The following is a 23,351-nucleotide window of genomic DNA, read 5'->3' on the forward strand; positions in this document are numbered from 1 at the left end:
GAGAACTAGAGCTCTTTCTCATGATTTTAGCTTTGAATAATAGTCTAAGGGTTGTTATTCTTTTTCGGCTTTTGTGTAGGCTAAAAATATTAGAGCAAAAAAAAAAAAAATTACAGCAAAAGAATTTTGGAACCTGTAGGAAACCTTAGTGATCATCTTAAATTCTTCATTTTATTGATGAGGAACCTAAAATTCAGAGAACCTAAGTTGGATAAGTTAGTCTTAGCTAATCTACCACTGGAATTCAGATCTTTTAACTCTCTTATCTAATACTAACATAGCAACAGATGGTATGAGAGAAATGTGCTTTAGAAAACAGAATAGTGAATTTGTCTAAAAAAGAAATTTGTTTCTACTCTGATATTTATATGGTCACTCATATAATTTAATATGGTCATCCAGTGAGTCTTCTTGGCCATTGTCTCTTCTTTTTATTGTTGATAAGTAGATTCATTGCCCAGCTAGCGAAGGCTTCAGAGAGAAGGGGGCTCCCCTCATTGGTGCTCAGTAGATAGTACTGATGGTGGGTTGGTGGATGATTTATTACTGCTTTTTTGCTTGTATCATTTATATCACTGTCCTGTAGAACTCTCTGCAATGATGAAAACTTTCTTTACTCTTTGCCATCCAATAAAGTATCCAATAGTCACACCAACTGTTTAGCACTTGAACTGTGGCTAGTAAAACTAAGAAAATGCATTTGTAATTTAAAAAGCAACCTCTTTAAAAAAAAAAAAAGCAGCCTTTTTCATCAGTTATAACAAATGTTTCACTCTAGTGGGGGTGGGTGCTAATGGGGGAGACTGTGCTTGTGTGGGGGCAGGGAGCAGATGGGAGCTCTCTGCAGGTGTTTTTAAAAATAAAGTGTTTGTAAAATATCTGGCTAGAGACTACATGGAGAAAAGAATTTTTTGAGGATAAAAAGAAAAGCAGAACTATTTTCATGCCACAACATAGGACTGATAAAGATTGTTCTAAAAATTGTATTGACTCTTTCTAGCAGTTACTCTTGTTTAGTCGTTTAGTCAAAAATATTAATAATAAAAGTAAAATCTAAAATGAAAATCTTCCAGTTAATCTAGAATTATTTGACCTATGGTTTCTTCCGGTCCTATGTTAAAAGAGACTGTCAGTGGTCTGGGTCCCAGCAGTGTTTGAGAAAAGAGCAAAGATAAAGGTACCAGAAACTTATGATCCTGTGCTTACCTTTGAATTTGTAGATTTCTCCTCCTCCCCATCTACAAATGGAATGTTCACCCTGACCACCAACGGGGACCTGCCTCGACCAATATTCATTCCCAATGGAATGCCAAACACTGTTGTGCCATGTGGAACTGAGAAAAACTTCACAAATGGAATGGTGAATGGTCATATGCCATCTCTTCCTGACAGTTCCTTTACAGGCTACATCATTGCAGTCCACCGGAAAATGGTTAGTTTAATGTTAGACAAATTACTGCTGGTCTTGCCAGTGCTATTTATGAAACAGCAGTTTCTGCCTTGGCAACATCTTCAGTGTGTGCACTTTCAATGTGTTTTGTATGCTGTGTTAAGTGATTACAGCCAGGATCTAGTATCACATCTGACGGGCCTACATAGGAAATGATATTCCTCACTCGCATTAAACAGCAACAAGACAGCTGGTGCATCGGAATACTGTTGTCTCTAGAAAGTTTGTGACTCCTATATGTTCATGTCAGTGTGTACATCTTCTTTACCATTTAAGTGTGGATGCCTCAGATAAGGTTTTGTTTGTTTTTAGAGGAAGAAACAAGAAGATTCCTAGGCAAGACAAGTTGTTTCCTAGGACTGCTATAGCAAATTGGCACAAACTTGGTGGCTTAAAACAACAGAAATTAATTCTTTCACAGTTCTGAAGACCGGAAGTCTGAAATCAAGGCATCAACATGGTTGTGCCCCCTCCACAGGGTTTAAGAGAGAATCCTTCTTGCCTCTTCCAACTTATAAATACCTGAAAATAAATTTTACAAAAAATATACAAGGTACCTATGTAGAAAACAATAAAATATTATTGCTAGAAATTAAAGAAGGCTCAATTTGAAGGGATAGACTATGTCCATGGGATGGCAACCCACTCAAGTAGTCTTGCCTGGAGAATCCCATGGACAGAGGAGCCTGAAGGGCTACAGTCCATAGGGTCACCAAGAGTTGGACACGACTGAAGCGATAGAGCATGCACTCACGGGTTAGAAGGCTCAGTATTTCAGAAATAACGATTCTCCACAAACAGATCTATAGATTCAATGCACAGTCCTAATAAAAATGCAAACTCTGTATGTTATGCTTGTGTGTATATAACTTCATAAGCTGATTCTAATATATGGAAGTGCAAAGCACTAAAATTACCAAAGCAGTCTTGAGGAACAAAGAATGAGGAATTGACCTATCAGATATCATGATTTTACTAAGCAGTCATATTTGAGACATTTTGGTATTGGTATGAGAAAAGGCAGATAGACCAATGAAATAAAATAGCCCCCAAACAGGTTCGCACATGTATGGGCACTTGATTTATAACAAAGACGGCATTACAGAGCAATGAAAGACAACTCACTTGGTAAATGGTGCTGGGATAATTGGGTATCCATATGAAATTTGACATACCTACATCTCACCACATAAAAATCAGTTGCAAAAAAAAAAAAAAATTAGTTGCAGGTAGACTGTAGAGTTAAATATGAAGGCAAAACAAAGGTGAATATATTCATGACCTTGCTTTAGGGGAAAAACTTCTTCAATAGGACACAGAAAGCACTAAATATAAGAGGAAAGATTGTTAAATTGGACATCATTAAAACTGATAACTTCAATTTCGTCAGAAGACATCACTAAAAGAATTAAAGGCAAGCTGTGGAGTAGAAGATATTTGTAACTCATATTACCAACAAGAGCTCTTATACACTGCTGATGAGTGCACATTGATATAGCTACTTGGAAAACTAAATTTTCTAACTGAAGATAAATAATTCCACCATTCTGTTTTGTGTTTTTTAAAATGTCCATTATTTGTAGAAAGGATAAGGCAGTTGAGTCTTAGTCATAGAATATTATGCAGCATTGAAAATGAATGAATTTATACTTATTCCCAACATAAATGAATCTCATAAAAATAATGCAGGAAAGAAGTCAGAAACAAAAAGAAATGAAATAATACTATATTTATAAATAAAACTTTAAAGACAGGGAAGATAAAATTTACTGTTTATTATGCGTAGGGTATAAAACAAAGAAAAGCAAAGCTGTAATTACCATAAAATTCAGAAAAACTGTTACCTTTAGGAGGAAGGAAGAACTTGTGATTGGGAGGAAGCTCAAGGAAGGCTTTGGAGTGCTGACCGAAATGCTTCTTGACCTGATTGGTGATTACACAACTAATTACTTTATGATAATTCTTTGAAATGTACATTTTCCCTCTGAATTAGTAACTCCCAACTTAGAGTGATTTTTCTGACCCTGTAGACAATGCTCTATGGATCATTTTCTAGACGTGGTTGTTTGAATAAACATCCTAGAGAATTAAGGGATATATTTGTGTCTTAGAATTTTAAGTGCAGCTCACCTCTTGTTTAAGCACAGTCCCATCAGCGAGGATCATTGGGGTGATTCGTGCATTTCCCCATGTCTTTAAACAAAACATTATCAGATTAAATATTAAGAACTCTGATGTATTTTTTTTAAATCTTTCTTACAAAACAGCTCCCTTCATCTATCACGTATGTTATATAAAGTGGTTGGTAAGTGCTAAAGCATTATATACAGGTTTTTTTGTAATTATTGGACCAGAAAGTCTGCTCTAAATTTTTACCTTTTAACCAGTTCCCTGTTTCCAATTTACTTCATAATCTAGTAGCTGCTTTTGGGAGTGCCTAAAATCGATTTTACCATCTGTCCCAAGTCAACTCCCTTTCTGATTATGTGAAAGGCAATGCCATCCTTCCATGTTAAAGGCTCAAGGCTAGAGATGTTCTTAGATTTTTTCCCCTTTTCTTCTGAAACTCTATATTTACTATATCATGCCTTTTAATTTCTTCTTTCAAAATACTACTTGAATTTACCATTTTCCTTCATTTTTGTTGCCACCTTCTTCTTTCAGACACTTTGATCTCATGATTGAATTACTTTGAAAATAGTTTTTTTATCTTCTACTCCCTTCTACAAGATAGAAAAAGAAGAGGAATAAGGCAAGGTAACATAGGCAAGAATATCAGAGAATAAAGGGAGAAATAATAGTGTTGTGTTGCCACAACTACTAAAGAGAAGTCAACTTCAAAAAAGGAAGGAAAGAAGTGGCTACATGGGCTAGAGACATCGAAAAGAATGAAAACTGAAAAGTTTGGCCAAGTGACCAAGTAAAGAAATCAGGCAAGAATTTAGCACAGTTAGGTCAAGTGAGATTTTTCAAATTAAAGAAGAAGTTGTTAGGGTAGAACCAAAGAACGATTCCTATACAGTAAAGCTGGGAGCATTATCCTAAGAAGAACCGAGCAGGTATGGGAGGTGTAGGCCACAGGGCCCTGGAAGAAGTTACCTCCAAGAGGAAGAAAATTGTATGAGTTTAAGAAAGAAATAATGCTGAGAAGAGTAGAGGAAAGAGATGGTTGCTTAAGTGATCTCATTTATTTAGTAACATAAGCCATTACTGAGAGTTGGAGTGGAAGAAAGGTTAAGTTTAAGGAGAGAAAAACTAATCAAAGTTCTTTTATTTTAAAAAATAGTTCTTCTGAACTATGTCCACTTTCTATAGGTCTTATAATAATATAACCACCAATACATGAAATGGAGTCTTAAAATCATCTATTTAGCTAATAATCTTAAGTGAATAACAGCAAAATAAAATACTTGGGTATCTGAAATAAGAGTCTTCCACTTAGAAACTGGTGAGTTTATAAGTTGTTGGCTTAGCTTCTCTACTACATAAAGTTCAAATTTAAAGAATTAAATGTCCAAGTGCTCAGCAGATTTTTTTAATAATCCTGTAACTCCCAGCAGCTTTTCTATTATACTAAACTTTTGTTTTAAGTCACCATTTCCAGGCTAATTCTGTGCAGTATCTCCCATGTTAAGAAGTGATAAAAATCTCCTTTAACATACTCAGAGCAAACATTTCAAAAGTTTACCTTTTATTCCATTATATAATTAAAATATGATTTTAAATTTTTTTATATATGATTCAGTATGTGTGAGAAATGTTTATCAGAGAAAACTGTGTAATTTGAAAATATTAAATGCTGAAAACCCAAGTTTTATAGAGAGCAACTCTGAAATTGGCACCCCTTCAATGACTCCATTTTGAATAACCATTCTCTTCACATTTTAATAAAAGATAGTTCTGTAAGTAAAGAGAAGTGTGAGAGTGACTGATTTGAAAATGGTAGTGATGCCTGTTCAGGGCAGTCCTAGAAGAATAAAAGCGAGGAATCAGGCCTCTTCTCAGCTCGCTCTTCTCCTGTTTGTACTTACAGATGAGGACAGAACTGTACTTCCTGTCATCTCAGAAGAATCGCCCCAGCCTTTTTGGAATGCCTCTGATTGTTCCATGTACTGTACACACCCGGAAGAAAGACCTGTATGATGCAGTTTGGATTCAGGTGTCACGATTAGCCAGCCCACTCCCACCTCAGGAAGCTAGTAATCATGCTCAGGATTGGTGAGTCTCTGGGCATCTTCCTAGATCTACAGTTTCCAAATGTAGAAAAAGGAGAATTTATGTTAATTCTGGGTGATTTATAGGACTCACTACAATTCAACCATTTGTTTTGGTTTTCTGAGTAGGAAAGATACTACACCTTCCTTTCATCACCTAGACATTCCAGAGTACTGTAATCCTTGTAATCTCTGATCTCTTACCTAAATCTTTCTGGCAAGCATTGTAAGTAAAGAAATTTTTTAGAAGAGAATTGTTGCACAGTTCTCTGCCAGAGTGTTACCTGGCTGTTTTATCTCTTTATCTTTCTTTGCATTTCTTACTTACCGTTGACCCTGTTTATCACTGACATGATACTGGACAACATGGGCTATCCATAATCATTCAGTCAACGATTAGACAGAAAGAAGTGAACTGCTGTGACAGGCATAATACTTATTCTTGCTCTTACAATGGTTGCCCTTACAACCATGAGTCCTTATCATAGTTTCATTACCTTTAGCAGTCATGTGCATGTAGCAGCCACTACAAATTGCTGAATGATCCATAAAGTCTATTGCTCTTATGTTATATTCTTTGTGTTACTTCTTATTAGGGCAAGGATGAATAGTTGTTGTTGTTGTTGTTTTTTTACAGTCGGAGAACTCATAAAGCTATCTTGCAGTTAACACATTATTCTAAATATGTTATATAGCTTATAGCTTTAGATAGTTAAGGCAAGGAAAAAGGGATGTCTATCCTGTACTACATCCGGGATTCTGATTAAAGAAGCTTCTAAATATATAGTCAGTCAACTCCTCTAAAACCATTGTGACCTTTCACTCTCCTGTGTTGTCTATGTTCTTGTCCTAGAAGGAGTCTGGTTTAATGTGAATTAAATCTTTTGATAGAATTAGGGCTGAAAGATAACTTGCATTCGATCTTATGATTAGCTTATTTTATGAAATTTCCATGGACCACATGGACTCTGTCAGAGACATCTGGCGGTCTGCTGTGTTTCCCTCTACGAGCAGGGAGCCCTGAGTACGCTGTGCAGGGCTGAGGTTAATGGGTTAGGATAGCCAGCATGGAGCTGTCAGTGTGAGCACACTGCTCTGGCAGATGCCCCTTTTAGGGGTGCTTCAGAGGAGATGAAAGAGACTCCAGATAAGAGACGTTTCTTGCACTCTGTGGTTTGTGTTCTGTTTCAGTGATGACAGCATGGGCTATCAGTACCCGTTCACTCTGCGAGTGGTGCAGAAAGACGGGAACTCCTGTGCCTGGTGCCCCTGGTACAGGTAAGGTCACCTTCCGCAAAAGAAAAACGTTAGCAGAATTGCAGCTTCGGATATTATACCTTTTTCGTAAGCTTTCCAGTTTTTAGACGTAATAAGTAGTAATGGGAAGCTTGAAATAAACTTAGGAGTTCTTCGTTCATCTCTTCTCTATGAGGTCTATAGCTAAGTTTTGCTCTTGAGACTTAGCTGGTTTTGTTAACTCTACAATCCTCATCAGATTCATAGTTTATGGTCAACATTTATCATTCTATACATTCTGCTCCTTAGTTATAAATCAGTTTAGTAATTCTGAGTTCAGTAAAACATGTTCTATTTACTAGACCTTACTGGAAAACTATTTTTGGTTTTAAGAAAAGTTATAGAGATTGATTAGTCATTAGTGTTCCAGCCTGGAAAATACCTGAGTACTGAAGTCAGCTTGCAGAGAACTGTAATGGCCTTAGCAAACTCAAGTTGTAAAGGCAGTGAAGCCGCGGCCTTTGTCATGGTTCCTGCCCCTCATAAATGTTTATATGTGTTTAATGTGCCACTTGACAAACACAGAAATAGGCATTGTTATGCCCCATAAGTTGTCCTAACTTCAAGCATTAAGTAACTAAATTTAGACTCTCATGAGAGGTAAATTATCTCAAATATCTACTTCCCATGTCATTTATTTGCCATGAAGTTTCACATATTCCTGTGGATTAACAATTGGTTATCAAATGCCTTGAAAAACTAAAGATTTGAGAAGTGTTAAGTGTGATTCACTGAATTAATAATAATTACTAACACATATTCATGCATTTATCAGTCTGAAGTTAGAAGCCCATGACAAATTGTGATGCCCAAGAAGGAAAGTAGAGAAGTAGAAAAAGAATTTTTTACTTTTTGGCCATGACTTGCAGGATCTTAGTTCCTCAGCCAGAGATGGAACCTCTGGGACATGGTAGTATAAGCACCAAGTCCTAATCACTGGACCACCAGGGAATTCCCAGGGAGAATAATTTTGATAAAGAAAATTTGGACTCCTTCATAATTATTCTTTCCTCAGTAGATTGTTTTTTCCCCCTTTAGATTTTGCAGAGGCTGTAAAATTGATTGTGGGGAAGACAGGGCTTTCATTGGAAATGCCTGTATTGCTGTGGATTGGGACCCCACAGCCCTTCACCTCCGCTATCAAACATCACAGGAAAGGGTAAGTACTCCAAGTCGCCATAAGATGGCAGTTTCTATATGTAAATAAAAATATATACATTTTTTATATGTAAAATATATGTATAATTTTTCCCAGCTTAACTGTATCATGCCGTTTCTATTTTCAGACAGTTTGAATAATAACCAGGCAAATATTCATTGATATTCTCTGTGGCACTTAGATATATTAGCATGATTATGTGGTTGTTTCAGTTTTCCCATTTGTAGAGATAATTGTGGGGCTTCACACATGGCACTAGTGGTAAAGAATCCGCCTGCCCGTGCAGGAGACACAAGAGACTCTGGTCCGATTCTGGGGTCAGGAACATCCCCTGGAGTGGGAAATGGCAACCCACTCCTGTATTCTTACCTGGAAAAATTCCATGGACAGAGGAGCCTCATGGGCTACAGTTTATGGGGTCAAAAAGAGTTGGACACGACTGAGCACCAACACACACACACACACAAAATACGAGTTAATTGTATTGTTGTTGTTGTTCAGTCACTCAATCATGTCCAACTCTTTGCGACCCCATGGACTGCAGCATGCCAGGCTTCCCTGTCCTTCACAATCTTCCCAAGCTTGCTCAAACTCATGTCCGTTGAGTCGGTGAGGCCATCCAACCATCTCATCTTCTGTCCTCCGCTTCTCCTGCCTTCAGTTTTTCCCAGCATCAGGGTGTTTTCTAATGAGTCAGCTCTTCACCTCAGGTGGCCAAAGTACTGGAGCTTCAGCTTCAGCATCAGCCCTTCCAATGAATATTCAGAACTGATTTCCTTTAGGATGGACTGGTTGGATCTCCTTGCAGTCCAAGAGACTCTCAAGAGTCTTCTCCAACACCACAGTTCAAAAGCATCAACTCTTCGGCGCTCAGCCTTCTTTACGGTCCAACTCTCACATCCGTACATGAGCACTGGAAAAACCATAGCTTTGACTAGATGGACCTTTGTTGGCAAAGTAGGGTCTCTGCTTTTATATGCTGTCTATGTTTGTCATAGCTTTTCTTCCAAGTAGCAAGCGTCTTTTAATTTCATGGCTGCAGTCACTATCTGCAGTGATTTTGGAGCCCAAGAAAATAAAGAAAATGTTAATAGTAAGTAAATCTTGAAACCAAACTTTGGGCATAAGTAAGAAGATATATTCTTTGGCCATGGCATGTCAAGCTTGCCAATCTCTCTGCCTGTTAATTAATTATTATTGAAGTTGCAGCATTTGGTAACCACTATTACTTAGCTCAAATGCATTCCAGGGCTATAGCTGCTACCTTTAATAGACATAGTGGTCAGAAAAATTAGAGAAAGGATTGAATGTTTCAAAATGAGGCACCTAAGAGTACATCTCCATGCCGTTTTTCACACTTAGCATTCCTCTACTGCCACTCTCAGGCCAGAGCAGTTCTTCAATTTTGAAAATAAAACTTCCAAGAGAATACTAACTCCACTAACTCCACATCCAAAAATGTTTGAAGGAAAGATTGACTAGATGGCTTGTGTGTAGAGATAGGAAGAATCTGATAGGGAAGTAAAAGCAACAGAATCAAAGGCGATGTTTTAGTCACATGAAGAATTGTAGTGGATTTTGCATTTATATGACTCTTGATGGAAATTTCCTTCACGGTTTCTTAATACATTCCCTTTAGATAAGGTAGTAATGAAAATTGAATTTTCTTTTCTTTTCTTTTTTTTTTTTTTTTGAAGTATCGTTGACTTAGAGTGTTGTGTTCCTGGTGTACAGCAAAGTGATTCAGTTATACATTTATACATTCTTTCCCATTATGGTTTATAATCAGGGTACTGACTACAGTGCCCTGTGCTATGCAGTAGGACCTTGTCATTTATCCATTCTATATATAATAGTTGGCGTCTGCTAATCTCAAACCTCCATTCAACCTTTCCCCACCCCTTGGCAACTACAGTCTGTTCTCTATGGACTTTTCTGTCTTTCTGTGCTGTTGAGGAGTGGGGGAACTCCCAATTCCAGACCAGATTCCCTGTTTGGAACCCTAACTATGGCCCCACACATCCTCAGGCTCTCACTAACCAAGAATGAGTATTCTTTATGGATACTTGCCAAATGAAAGATCACTGGGCTAAAGGAAGCTGCAGAGAAGTTGACGTTTTGGCAGATGTTGCTCATTGGAGCAAGGTTAATTCAGTAACCTTTACCACACTTCCTTTGAAGAGGGAAAATTTTAGCAACTGAAAGATTCTTAAATCTTTGTTAGCACAGAATCTGACAGGACATTACTGTGACAAGATACTCCTGTCAAAGATGAAAAACTATTTAGCTGTAAATCTCCTTCCCTTTTTAAGAAGCCCAGTGTGCAATCTGGAAAACTCTAGAGAACATCCTACTTACAGGAACAAGGACCTGTGTGACCTGTTAAATCTCACCCCACTTCCATTTTCAGTGATGCTTTTAGGGTACCATGGAAACCAAGTTGCTGTTGAGATATCCTTCCTTTCTGGGGAATGGGGCTACATGACTAATATCTTCCTACATGTGACTTTTGCATGTGCTTGGAGAGTCACGTAGACAAAAGAGATATCTTGGTTCAAAATTGAGATTATTCCTGTGGCCCCATAAAATATATGTTTTATGTTTTTTATTCTAGTAATTTCCCTTTTAAGAGTTTATCCTAGGGAAATACTCTGATTTGCTGACAAATTTCATCATAGCATTTGTTAGAGTAGTAAAAAAAAACTAGAAGCAACTTGTATTTGTCTCACATTAGAGGAGTGGTTAGATAAAGCATGGTATAGTGATTGGATAAAATACTATGCAGTCACTGAAAATGATGATTACCAGAAGTTTTTACACCAACATATATGGGAAGATGCTAATAATATCATGTGAAGTTTTTTATAAAGTAAGATAGAAAATTGCATATCCTGAAAAATACCATATAAAAAGGGCTGAAGAAATTCTGCCAATATTTTGACAGTTTGCCTTTATAAGTTTTCCTGCCTTTTAACATTTTTCGCTGCTTTCCAAAATTTCTCCATGATTGTTTTATTTGATAAGGAGGGGAAAAAATAGGCAATTGCTCTTATTCTTTTAATTTTTCCCTGTTTGAACCTCATATTCATTAATAGAAAATTAAACTAGATAACTTCTTAGATCTTCCTCTTTTTCTATTAGTCTTATAATGTATGAATACTGTTACTTCATTACTTTATGTTTTGGACTAAGGATGAGCTTTCAGGCAACTTAGAGAAAAATAAAGGAAGAGGGTGCCAGTAAGTAATTTAGACTATTTGAATAATTATAGAGAATCTGGGGCTAGATCCCAAGGGGAAATTTTATTAATAAATAAAAATTACTGTTATCTGCAGATATGTTTTTTCATCCATTTTCTCGTTCCTTCCTGTCTCTATCCAGCTGTCTAGCCTGTGTGTTGTATAGAAAATATAGTCAGTAAAAGTCAACATTCTTTACCTGCTTACTGTAGTTTGTGGTTGGCCATAAAGCATCCCTGGTAGAGATAATGTAGATAATGTTTAACTGGCTGTGAGAAAAGAGACAATACTATATTTGACATACCTCTTTTTCTTTTTTCCCCTAAACTTTAAACTTTTTATTTTGTATGGAGATATAGTCAATTAAGAGTGTTGTGGTAGTCTCTGGTGAACAGCGAAGGGACTCAGTCTTACATATACATGTATCCATTCTCCCCCAAACCTTCTTCTCATCCAGGCTGGCATGTGACATTGAGCTGAGTTCCCTGTGCTGTACAATAGGTCCTTGTTGGTTATCCATTTTAAATATAGCAGTGTGTACATGACCTTCCCAACATACCTCTTTTTCTACTCTGATTCTAACCACCGTGATACAGCATGTTTCTTTTTGAAGCATGTCAGTTTTCCCTGGGGAAAGTGTCAGAAAAGAAGTCAGTGACTCAAGGTCAATCCAGATTTCCCTTTCTGAAAGAGTTTTCCTCAAAGTTCCCCCTTTTCAAATAAATTCTTTAGAAATGATTGGTGATGCAATGCTAAACTCTTCATTGCATGATCAACCCCAACCTTGATAGTTTATACAAACATTTGACAGCCTCTGACTCAGCCATCTTCTCATGCAGGGAAAAAGTCACACCTGAACGCTGTTCTAAACTGAGAGCTCAGGAAGGAAAACTGGAGGGAAATTGCCTTGGGCAACGAGAACCAACTCACCCCGGGAAGGGAGGAGTAACAAGTAGGGTGAAGGGACCTGAGCATGACCTTTGCCAAAAAGAGACATTCATTGTTGTGCTTGTCTGGGCTCCACCCTGGGATGTGATCCCTGTGTGTGGTCTCACGGTCATTCACAGTCATGCAATGTGTGCCTCACCCGCTGTGGTTCCTGATTGCTTTCTAAGTGGCAGCCAGGAATGGCAGAGGGAAAAGTTCTTTCTGTTGCATCCTAGGCCCCTCAGTGTCTCCTTCCTCCTGATTCCCACGCCATCTTCTGTATACATCCTTAAATACCTACTTCCACTTCGCTCCTTCCTCATGTTGACCTCCTTCTTGCTTCAGAGCCTAGCATGCTGGTTAATAGGGACCACAGAGGTCTGGGCAGGTATTAGCGTCTTAGCAAAATCAGGCTTTTTTGAGTCTGCTATTCCTTTTGTTACCATGTCAAATAAAAAGGCACCAAGAGGCAGGAGACAGGTAATGATACACATGGTATTTTTTTATATTCATAATTTTGTTTATTTATTTATTTTGACTGTGCTGTGTCTTCATTGCTGTTCAGGCTTTTCTCTAGTTGCAGTGCTCAGGCTTATGGCCGAGGCTTCTCTTGTTGCAGAGCACAGGCTTTAGGGCGTGCGAGCTTCAGTAGTCACGGCTCCCAGGCTTTTGAGCACAGGCTCAATAGTTGTGACCCATGGACTTAGTTGCTCCTCAGCATACACATGGTGTTTTGATAACTCTGTGTTGCGACTTGGCATCGACATACAAATGAGTTGTGGCTTTGGGTTTTAATGCCCTGGTGATTGTCCTCTCAAGGTGAGTTTGTCTGTACCCTTTCTTATTTAATCCAGATCTGGCCTCTGTTCTAGTGATATTATTTCTCCTAGCCTCTGTAGAGCCTGCAGCATACTAATCATGTCCCCTGTCCCTGTTAAAAAAATAAATGTCCTAACCTCAACACCCCTGACTTGAAAGCCAGCCCGCATATAAGCTGTTTTCGGATTTCAAAATTGTAAACAGGCAATTCCTTGTTTGTTTTATTTTTGTCATTTAGTAGCATGCAGAAATTTCCCCCAAAAAGCTATGGTCATTTAAGTAGAAATTTGATCAAAGATGTTATTGATGTGATATCTGGGAATAAATGTGCAAATGCTCTATTTGTTCAGACTCTGGTTTGGGTTGTATTTTAAAGTAAAGTAAATGAGGCTGAGTCACCACCAGGATGTTGCATAGCAGGTGACCATTCTAAACTCCCTCCTACCCCTTCTCCCGTTCCTCTTGTTTCCTCCACCTGCAGGTTGTAGATGAGCACGAGAGTGTGGAACAGAGTCGCCGAGCACAAGCTGAGCCCATCAACCTGGACAGCTGTCTCCGAGCTTTCACCAGCGAGGAGGAGCTGGGGGAGAACGAGATGTACTACTGCTCCAAGTGTAAGACCCACTGCTTGGCAACCAAGAAGCTAGATCTCTGGAGGCTTCCCCCCATCCTGGTAAGTTACAACCCCACCTCTGAGAGAGTAGCAGTCTAGCTTGAAGGAAAGTTGTGAATAAATAAGAATTTTTGAGAATAATCTTTCTTGCCACAGTGTTTAAAATGCTTTTGCTGGGAATTCCCTGGCAGTCCCATGTTTTGGACTCGGCAGTTTCATTGGCAGTTCAGTCCCTGGTCAGGGAACTAAGATCCCACAAGCCACGCAGTTCACCCAAATATTTACATACATAAAACACTTTTGCTGGTGTACGCAGACCTGAATTGTCCTACAGATGTTTACTAGTTTTGTATCCTAAAAAGGGTACAGCCTCCAAGGGAAGAGAAGTCATATGGACCAGTAACTGCAGTTGAGTGAGACATGCGAGAAGTGCCCCAAGTGGTACAGCCTGGTGAAGTTGAACTTCAGGAGAATGTGAAAGCACTTCTAGCTCTAGGGAGAGAGGAAGCTTGAGGCTCGCGCTTTACAGACTGCAGAAGAGCAGCGGAGCCTGAGCCCCCAATCCCGCTGTGCTTGGACACTGCTGAATTAAATGTGTGTGCACCAGGGGGCTAATATGTTCTTTCCGATGTGATGTACTTCTGCCTTCTCCATTCATGGATTAGGAGACTCTCCTGTTGATTGTCAAGAGTTGGAAGTGTCAGTTCTTCCTATTCATTTAAGAAAGTTTTTTCCCATAAGGGAGGAAATCATATTGATAACCAGACCTTGTGTCTATTTTTTTATTCATATCTTCTTCCTACCACTCTGTGAGACTGAATGTAGACAAGAACAACTCCCCAGGGAAGGAAGCACAAGAAATTACTAACAGGGATTGGCTAGCTCCAGGGATAGCTTCCCTGGTAGCTCAGCTGGTAAAGAATCCACCTGAAAATGCAGGAGACCCCAGTTCAATTCCTGGGTCAGGAAGATCCCCTGAAGAAGGGATAGGCTACCCACTTCAATATTCATGGACTTCCCTGGTGGCTCAGCTGGTAAAGAATCCGCCCTCAATTCTGGAGACCTGGGTTTGATCCCTGGGTTGGGAAGATCCCCTGGAGGAGGGCATGGCAACCCACTCCAGTATTCTTGCCTGGAGAATCCCCATGGACAGAGAGGAGCCTGTCGGCTACCGCCCATGGGGTTGCAGAGAATTGGACACGACTGAGCGACTGTCCCACACAGGGGTGGGATGCTGAGCAGAGGGGAAGGCTTGGGAACAGGTAGGTGGGGAGGGGTAAGGTTGCAGTGAGGTGTGTAGTTAACATGGAGTTATCTTCATAGATTTAAAACATCTAGTTTGATGAATTTTGACAATTATTTATACTCATATGACCATCACATAAAACATATCACATATCATGAAGTATCAGTATTTATAAAACTGTGTTTTTCAGACAGGAGACTCAGGTTCAATCCCTGGGTTGGGAACATCCCCTGAAGAAGGAAATGGAAACCCACTCCAGTATTCTGCCTGGGAAATCCCACAGACAGAGGAATCACTCTGGCAGGCTACAGTCAGTCCATGGAATCACAAAGAGTCAGACATGACTTAGCAACTGAACACAAAGAATAATGAAGAGTAGATGTTGTGTTGATAGCTTGATGGGCTTTTGTTACATCCACACACCAGCATGGCTCTTAGAGAGGGATTCTCTTTATGTAAATAGTAAATAGTTAAGCATTTGGGGTAGAGGTAGCCACCCAAATATCTGTGCCCACAATCAGTTCAGTTCAGTCACTCAATTGCGTCCAACTCTTTGTGACCCCATGGACTGCAGCATGCCAGGCTTCACTGTCCATCACCAACTCCTGGAGCTTACTCAAACTCATTTCCATTGAGTCGGTGATGCCATCCACCCATATCATCCTCTGTCATCCCCTTCTCCTGCCTTCAATCTTTCCCAGCATCAGGGTCTTTTCCAATGAGTCAGCTCCTCGCATCAGGTGGCCAGAATATTGGAGTTTCAGCTTCAGCATCAGTCCTTCCAGTGAATATTCAGAACTGATTTCCTTTAGGATTGACTGGTTGGATCTCTTTGCAGTCCAAGGGACTCTCAAGAGTATGCTCATGATAGGGAGCATAATAACACTGTGTTTAAGCCTGAAGGAATTCATTGCTTTTGGAAAAAGAGAGAGAAGTCAGAAAGGAGAAGGGAGATTCTTATGCTCTTCAGGACAGTGAAACCCCCTGATCGCAGCCAACAGAAATGTTAAGAAAGGAGAGGCCTCCTGTTGGAGGCTGAGTAACTTTCATCTGTTAAAAACGCCCCCGCTTTTCTTCAGATGATTCAGTCTATAGTATTCTAGCCTCGTGTGTTTGTGAATGGATGATATTAGAGAGAGGTAAAGGTCAGTGTGAGTCACAAGCCCAGAGGACATGGAAGAAGAGGCTCCTATGATGTTGAAGACATTTGGGAGAGAGTTTGGATGTATACTGATTATGATATTAGGGGGATTACTATTCTAGCCACATAGCTAAAGCGCAGTGGCCTCTTAACTAGGTTACATAAGAAAATATATTATTTTGGGGGGAAAAGACATATTTTTGGAACATTTACATATGTTTTAGACTCGTGTGTGTGTGTGTCTATTTTGTATCTTCAGAACATGTTAATGCAACTGTTTTCTGTTCTCCAGATTATTCATCTCAAACGATTTCAGTTTGTAAATGGTCGATGGATAAAATCACAGAAAATTGTTAAATTTCCTCGTGAAAGTTTTGACCCTAGTGCTTTTCTGGTGCCGAGGGACCCAGCTCTCTGTCAGCGTAAACCACTCACCCCCCAGGGGGATGACCTCTCTGAGCCCAGGATCCCCGCAGGAGAGGTGAAGAAAGCAGATGCTCAGAGCTCCGCTGGGGAAGACGCCGTGCTCCTGAGTAAGAGCCCGTCCTCACTGAGTGCCAACATCGTCAGTAGTCCTAAAGGTGAGGAGCCCGAGCCTCACTCGGGGGCGGGGGGGGGGCCCTTCCTGGGACCCCTCTAGGCTGCACATTTCCCTCCATCTTCCACTCTAGAGCAACAGCTTGGTTGTACCAGGATCCTTCTGGACTCAGACCTGTCTACATTTGAGCTGTGTGACTTTTAGCAAGAGATACAGCCTCACTAAATCTCTCTTCTCATTCATAAAAAGAAGAAAATACTAAGTTCACAGAGTGAGAAATTGATACATCAAGAGTTAAGCACTGTAGAGACTTCCCTGGTGGTCTAGGGGTGAAGAGTCCACTTTGCAGTGCAAGGGTCCAGGCTTCAGTGCCTGGGGGGGGGGGACTAAGCTCCCACCTGCTGCAGAACAACTAAGCCCAAGCACCTCCTCTGCTGAGCCTGGGCACTGCAAGGAAGGTCCCTCGTGCCGTAACCAGGACCCAGTGCAGCCAAATCAATAAATATTATTAATAAAATGGAGAGTAAAGCACTTTATATAGCGCCTGGCATTTGGTGATTATGAATGATAGTTGTCATCCTTATTTCATTATATCAGGGGTTCTCAAAATAAAATTTGGGGAAACCCCTAGAGGGTGCCTGAGACCTTTTCTGAAGATCAAAACTGTTTCCATAAAAATACTGAGTATTTGGGAATGCCCTGGCAGTCTGGTAGTTAGGACTCTGCGCTTTCACTGCTGTAGCCCCAGTTTCAGTCCCTGGTAAGGAAACTAAAGATGCCACAAGTCACATGGTGCAGCCAAAAAAAAAAAAGACCAAAAGCTAAGTATCTGCCTTTTCACTCTCATTCTCTCACGGGTTGACTTAGAGCCAACATATACGTGATATTGTCAATGAAATATATGTGTTTTGTGTTTCTCAAACTCCTCAATTTTAACTTCTAATATGGTAAATATATAACATGGTAAATATTGATAAATGGAACTCAAAAAAACAAAAGTTCTCTGGAGGAGGAAATGGCAACCCACTCCAGTATTCTTGCCTGGAAAATCCCATGGACAGAGGAGCCTGGTGGGCTACAATCCATGGGGTTGCAAGGGATTGGATATAATTGAGCATGCACACACATAGTAAGGAAACATTTTTGTTTATAAAAGTTCTTTTTTCCTTCAATTGATGGTTCTTTAGCTTATGGGCTAAAGATATTTCTAAAAAGCTAGTATACTTTTTTCTCATGCTTGGAATGGAAGCACTCATAATTCACAATGTAGTTTTGAAAGTTTCCATGTTGAAAAATTTAGGACAATGCAACTTTTCATTTAGTTTAATAAACAAAAAGGGAAAAAATAAACTTTGATTTAAAATCAGAAGAAAAAAAAAAAGTTCTCAAGATCCTCAACCATTTTTAAGGGTATACAAGGAAGTCAGGAGCTGTTTGAGATCTGCTCCTTTGCAGGATTGTTGTGAGAGGTAGAGATAATAAAGTTTCTGATGTCATGCCTTGTAGGAGTAAGTGCTTGATAATTTGTGGTCATATCTTTTAATCTAAAGAAGGATATATATATTTGTCAAACCCCTTCCTCTAATATTATTTTAAACTGAATCTGCCCTAAATAATCTTTCTGCTCTTTTTCTAAGTCCATACTTACTGTACTTCACATTTTCAGGACATTGCTGCCTTGAGAGGGTTGGCATTGAGGAAAACAAGAATGTAACTTATTGGCCACATAATAGGAGTAAAGCCTAGCCAGTCAGGATGCCCCTGTCTTTACCTTTTTGTGTACACTTGTGCAGTTGACTGCAGAGTTAGCTTTTTGTAGCTGGTTTAACTTGTGACATTTGGATTTATCTTTTCTTCCCTTTCACAGGTTCACCATCTACATCAAGAAAAAGTGGAACCAGCTGTCCCTCCAGCAAAAACAGCAGCCCTAACAGCAGCCCTCGGACTTTAGGGAGGAGCAAAGGGAGGCTCCGCCTGCCCCAAATCGGCAGCAAAAACAAATTGTCAAGTAGTAAGGAGAACTTGGACGCCAGCAAAGAGAACGGGGCTGGGCACGTTTGTGAGCTGTCTGATGCCTTGAGCCGAGGGCACGTGCTGGGGGGCAGCCAGCCTGAGCTGGGCACCCCGCAGGACCACGAAGTAGCTTTGGCCAATGGATTCCTTTCTGAGCCTGAGGCGTGTGGCAATGGCTGCAGCAATGGCCAGCTTGAAAACCACAGTGAGGAAGACAGCACTGACGACCAAAGAGAAGATACTCATGTTAAGCCTATTTATAACCTATATGCAATTTCGGTAAGTGGTTTCTTGTATGATTTTTATTTTTTTTGGTATCAAAAACTCATTTTATTATAATCTTTTTTTTTTCTGGAAATATAAAGTATAATGAGCAAAGGACATTTCTGTCAAACAGAGACTTCAAAAGAACGATATAGTTTGGTGCTTTTGCTCTACTCACTTATCTTTTTTTTTTCCCCATTTATTTTATTTGTTGGAGGTTAATTGCTTTACATCTTGTATGATTTTTAGAATGATCTACCTTTTCAGTGGTTGGTTTGTTCATCTTCGTTCATTCATCATTTTTTCAGAGCCTGCTCATTTGCTAGGCATTGAGCTTGGTGATAGACTAAGTAAGCAGTAAATATCTTGGCCTTTTGGGTGGAATCCAAGATGCTCACAGTTTAATAAAGGGAACAGTCATGTAATCTTCTAGGTGGAGTGACAGGCTTAAGCTGTTCACAAGTGTGTATTTCTGAGGGAGTTTTGCTTTCCAAAAATAATTACAACAATAGAATGGTAAGATTCAAAGTTTTAAAATTTTTAGTTTTCCTTCTTGGTTTGTTTTTGGAAGAAGGAAAACACTTTTCCTTGGATTGGATCCTGGTACTTGGCCTGGCCTGAGTATTGTCAACTACTAACACCCCTCCACTTTCTCCTCTCTTACAGTGCCATTCAGGAATTCTGGGCGGGGGCCATTACGTCACTTATGCCAAAAACCCAAATAGCAAGTGGTACTGTTACAATGACAGCAGCTGTAAGGTAAATGTCCCTGATCTTTTAATAAAAGAAACAGAAATGTCAACAGATCTAGAGGACATTTGTTGAAATAATGGATTTTCTCCAGAATTATTATTGTTTAGTCACTAATTCATGTCCTCCTCTTTGCAACACCATAGACTGTAGCACACTAGGCTTCTCTGTCCATGGGATTCTCCAGGCAAGAATGCTGGAGTGGGTTGCTATTTTCTTCTCCAAGGGATCTTCCTGAACCAGGGATCAAACCTGGGTCTCCTGCATTGGCAGGCAGATTCTTTACCACTGAGCTACCAGGGAAGCCCTTTCTCCTGAATAGGAAGTAGTTGTTTCTGTTAGAATCCATATATAGATGCCTTCAATATAAAGGAATAAAAGTGACAGGCAGGAAATTCCCTGGCAGTCCAGTGGCTGAGACTTGTCACTTTCACTGACAAGGGCCAGGGTTCCATCCCTGGTCAGGGAACTAAGATTCCACAAGCCACACAGTATGCCCCTTCACCCCAAAAAAGTGATATGCAGAGCAGAAAAGGAAAACAGTGAAAAAATAGAAGGTATTGATTAACAAGAAAAAGTTCCTATCTTTTGAGCTATTAGAATTTGATGTGTTTGTTTTCTGTCATTCTTTTGACTTGTCTATGGCCTGTATATTTTCCCAAAAACAAACATTGAAAATAATGCGTCTTATTTTAGGGGCAGATATGAGGTAGCCAAAATATTAAGCTGATTGGAAGCAGTCAGTTTTAGTCATGAAAGAGGGTTGGTCCTCCCTTCCCTGGTGAGGATTTAGAGTCAGCATGTGTGCTGTGTGCTTAGTTGCTCAGTTATGTCTGACTGTTTGCTACCCTATGAACTGGGGCCCACCAGGCTCTTCTGTCCATGGGGATTCTCCAGGCAAGAATACTGGAGTGAGTTGCATTCCCTCCTCCAGGGGATCTCCCCCACCAGGGATTTAACTCAGATTTCCTGCATTGAAGACAGATTATGTCTGAGCCACCAGGGAAGCCCGGCTTTTTTGTTAAAGACTTTTCTTGCTCCTCCAGGAACTTCACCCTGATGAAATTGACACCGATTCTGCCTACATTCTTTTCTATGAGCAGCAGGGGATAGACTATGCACAATTTCTGCCAAAGATCGATGGCAAAAAGATGGCAGACACAAGCAGCATGGACGAAGACTTCGAGTCTGATTACAAAAAGTACTGTGTGTTACAGTGAAGCTAACACTCTGGCTGCTAGGTAGATTGGTGATGAGGGAGATTTGGCAAAAGCGTCGCTGAAAGGCAAGCTCAATGTGTACTTATTTTATCCTGTGACCCTGAAGCACAAAATAAAAAAAAAAAAACCTAATTAAAATAGCAGTTAACATGCCAGTAGTAATAATTTTGTTTGGAAGTGTCTCACATAAGCTCCCTGGTAGAGAGCTTTCAGGCAGAGCCCACCATTAGCCTGTAAACAAAAGGGTTTGGCACCAGCCACCTGGGACCAAATAAGAACTAAATTGTGCTTGTCCAGATACGAACAACCCTGTAGTGAATATAGTTTACCAATAATCATAACAGAATACTACGAATCTCCTTGGAGTCAAAGTAAAACAAAACATTGTAGTGTTGTCTGGGGACGACATGATATGCTACCTCCTTTTTCCTGAAGTTTTATTCCATTGTAGCGACTGACACGATGGAGAAAGCAAGATCATGAAGGCGTGCAAAGGATTCTTACAGCATGGACACAGATTTTTCAATTTACTTTTTAAACCATTTCCCACTCTTTCTATGTCTTCATCGCTTTTTCTTTTTGTTGTTGTGTTTGTGTCTGAGCCACAACCAGTCATTGTAGTAGAGACATATGTAAGTGGTCAGTCTGAAAGGGAGGCTCTCTTAAGAGCTGCGTGCCTTCTCCCCAGGGCCTTGGTTGGGAGACCCTGTAGGGGAAAAAAAAAAAGCATCGTGGGAGATCCAGCTAAAATAAAATAGCCCTCCAGATAGAGGCGGCTTGCTTTGAGGGTACATAAAGTGCCCTCAAAAACGTACCCCCCCAACTGCTGAGGGTGGGGGGGGAATGGCGGCCGACATTTACACCGTCCTTCCATGCACTGTTGCACAGTGTCTGAGAGGGAACAGGGCCACAAAGCTAGATGGTGTTTTGCAGTTAGTGGTTGTTTGTTCTTTGTTTCTTTGTTTTGCACTTTAAAAAAAGAATACGTGCAAATGAACTTTTCAAAAATTGTTCGTATTTGATGGCTGTAAGGGCTATACATTAACTTGATGGGGGTATTTCCCCTATTATATTAAATTTAAAAACAAAACACATCCCAAACGTTGATAATGTAGAAGTATTTTTAATGCAGTTGGGAGATTTAGGAAGTAAACTTTTTGTTTGCATCTCCATTTGCTTTTTTTTTTAATAGTACTGGTCATCAAAAGGTATTTCTTTGCTCACTTCATTTTATCCTCCAATAATTCAAGACTGGAACAAAAATATAAATGTTATTTATTTCAGGCAGCATTTTTTTTTCTGTGTTGTTTCTAAATATATATTCAAGGTAAATATTTCACTTTTTTTATTCATCTAGACCCTGGAAGTTGATTCTCATTAACTGTCAGATGCCATTACCCTTCCTTCCTCATAGATAGTAGGTACCAATGTAATCAAGCGTTTGTGTTTTGATACCTAAGGTCGATTACTAACCAGTTCTCAGAGCATTTACAAAGGCTGAGTTGAAAGCCTATTCAGAATAAGACTATAATTGCAAGTAGGAAGGAGTGGCCTAAATGCTATAATATAATGAAGTCAGACAAAATGCAGACTTTAGAATTTCATGATTCTCGGTGTATAAAATCTGTCCATTCCTAACTGGACAAGTCCCATGAAAAAGTGGAAGATTTTAAATAATTTCCTTACAGATGTTTTATTTAAGCAGGTAGCACAATCTACTAATGTTGTTTGATCTGTGTTTGTTACATTGGTTGTAATTAATTTTTTTAATTCATGACTAGCAGAAAATTTATTAAATTAACTAACTACATTCACCTTGTAAATTACTGTATAAAACTTGTTGACAATGCACTGACTTTAGAAAGATGTTAATGTACATAAATAGAGTGTAAATAAAATAGTGTTGATGTACTGAAATATGAACTGTATAAAAAAGTATTGGTAATTGTATATGGAGTGTACCTGTTTCTCTGTAACTATTATCCAAACAAATTAAATACTGTGGATGCATCTATGTGCTCTTTTTCCTCTATACAAGTAAACACAAAAACGTCAAATTCTTTAGCCTTCTTCTCTGTGACCCTGTTTTAATACTCCTATTTGAATACCTATCTGACTTACAGAGTTGGATGTTCCATCTCTGAGAGAATGGAAGGTGTGTTCAATGTAGAACAAGGTACTTGCAGCAACCAGATAAATTTGCTTCACATCCCTGTTAGGAAATTGTTTGGAAGGCATTGAGAGGGTTCAGGAGAAGAAGAGCTTGTTCATTTGAAACTGAGAATTAAAGGAGTTTTTGCAACAGTTTTCATGCAGATTAAGCAATAAGGTGAAGAAGAGGTGCACTTCTTACACGATGCCTGGAGATGATCCTTGGTTTCTAGGGGACGCTGAGAAACCAGGGATATATCCCAGGTTCTGAGAGGTCTCCAGGGAGCCCATTGACAGTGTTAAGAAGAGTT

The 23,351-nt window shown here is 39.5% G+C and overlaps 1 protein-coding gene across 3 annotated transcripts in view; it reads left to right on the forward strand.

Moving 5' to 3' along the window:
• Window positions 1–22,899, forward strand: part of USP32 (ubiquitin specific peptidase 32) — a 195,589-nt gene extending 172,690 nt beyond the window's left edge. For 2 of the 3 annotated variants that reach the window (XM_043902912.1, XM_043902913.1), the window contains exons 26-34: window positions 1,221–1,432; window positions 5,484–5,668; window positions 6,856–6,942; window positions 7,999–8,119; window positions 13,586–13,777; window positions 16,397–16,685; window positions 18,510–18,934; window positions 19,586–19,678; window positions 20,716–22,899. In XM_043902912.1, coding sequence (XP_043758847.1) covers window positions 1,221–1,432; window positions 5,484–5,668; window positions 6,856–6,942; window positions 7,999–8,119; window positions 13,586–13,777; window positions 16,397–16,685; window positions 18,510–18,934; window positions 19,586–19,678; window positions 20,716–20,889 — 1,778 coding nt within the window. In that variant the 3' untranslated portion in view covers window positions 20,890–22,899. The remainder of the gene's footprint in view (window positions 1–1,220; window positions 1,433–5,483; window positions 5,669–6,855; window positions 6,943–7,998; window positions 8,120–13,585; window positions 13,778–16,396; window positions 16,686–18,509; window positions 18,935–19,585; window positions 19,679–20,715) is intronic. The other variant, XM_043902914.1, reaches the window with a different exon arrangement.
• Window positions 22,900–23,351: the final 452 nt, after the last annotated feature.

Source organism: Cervus elaphus, chromosome 5, assembly GCF_910594005.1.
Source record: "Cervus elaphus chromosome 5, mCerEla1.1, whole genome shotgun sequence".
Lineage (NCBI taxonomy): Eukaryota > Metazoa > Chordata > Mammalia > Artiodactyla > Cervidae > Cervus > Cervus elaphus.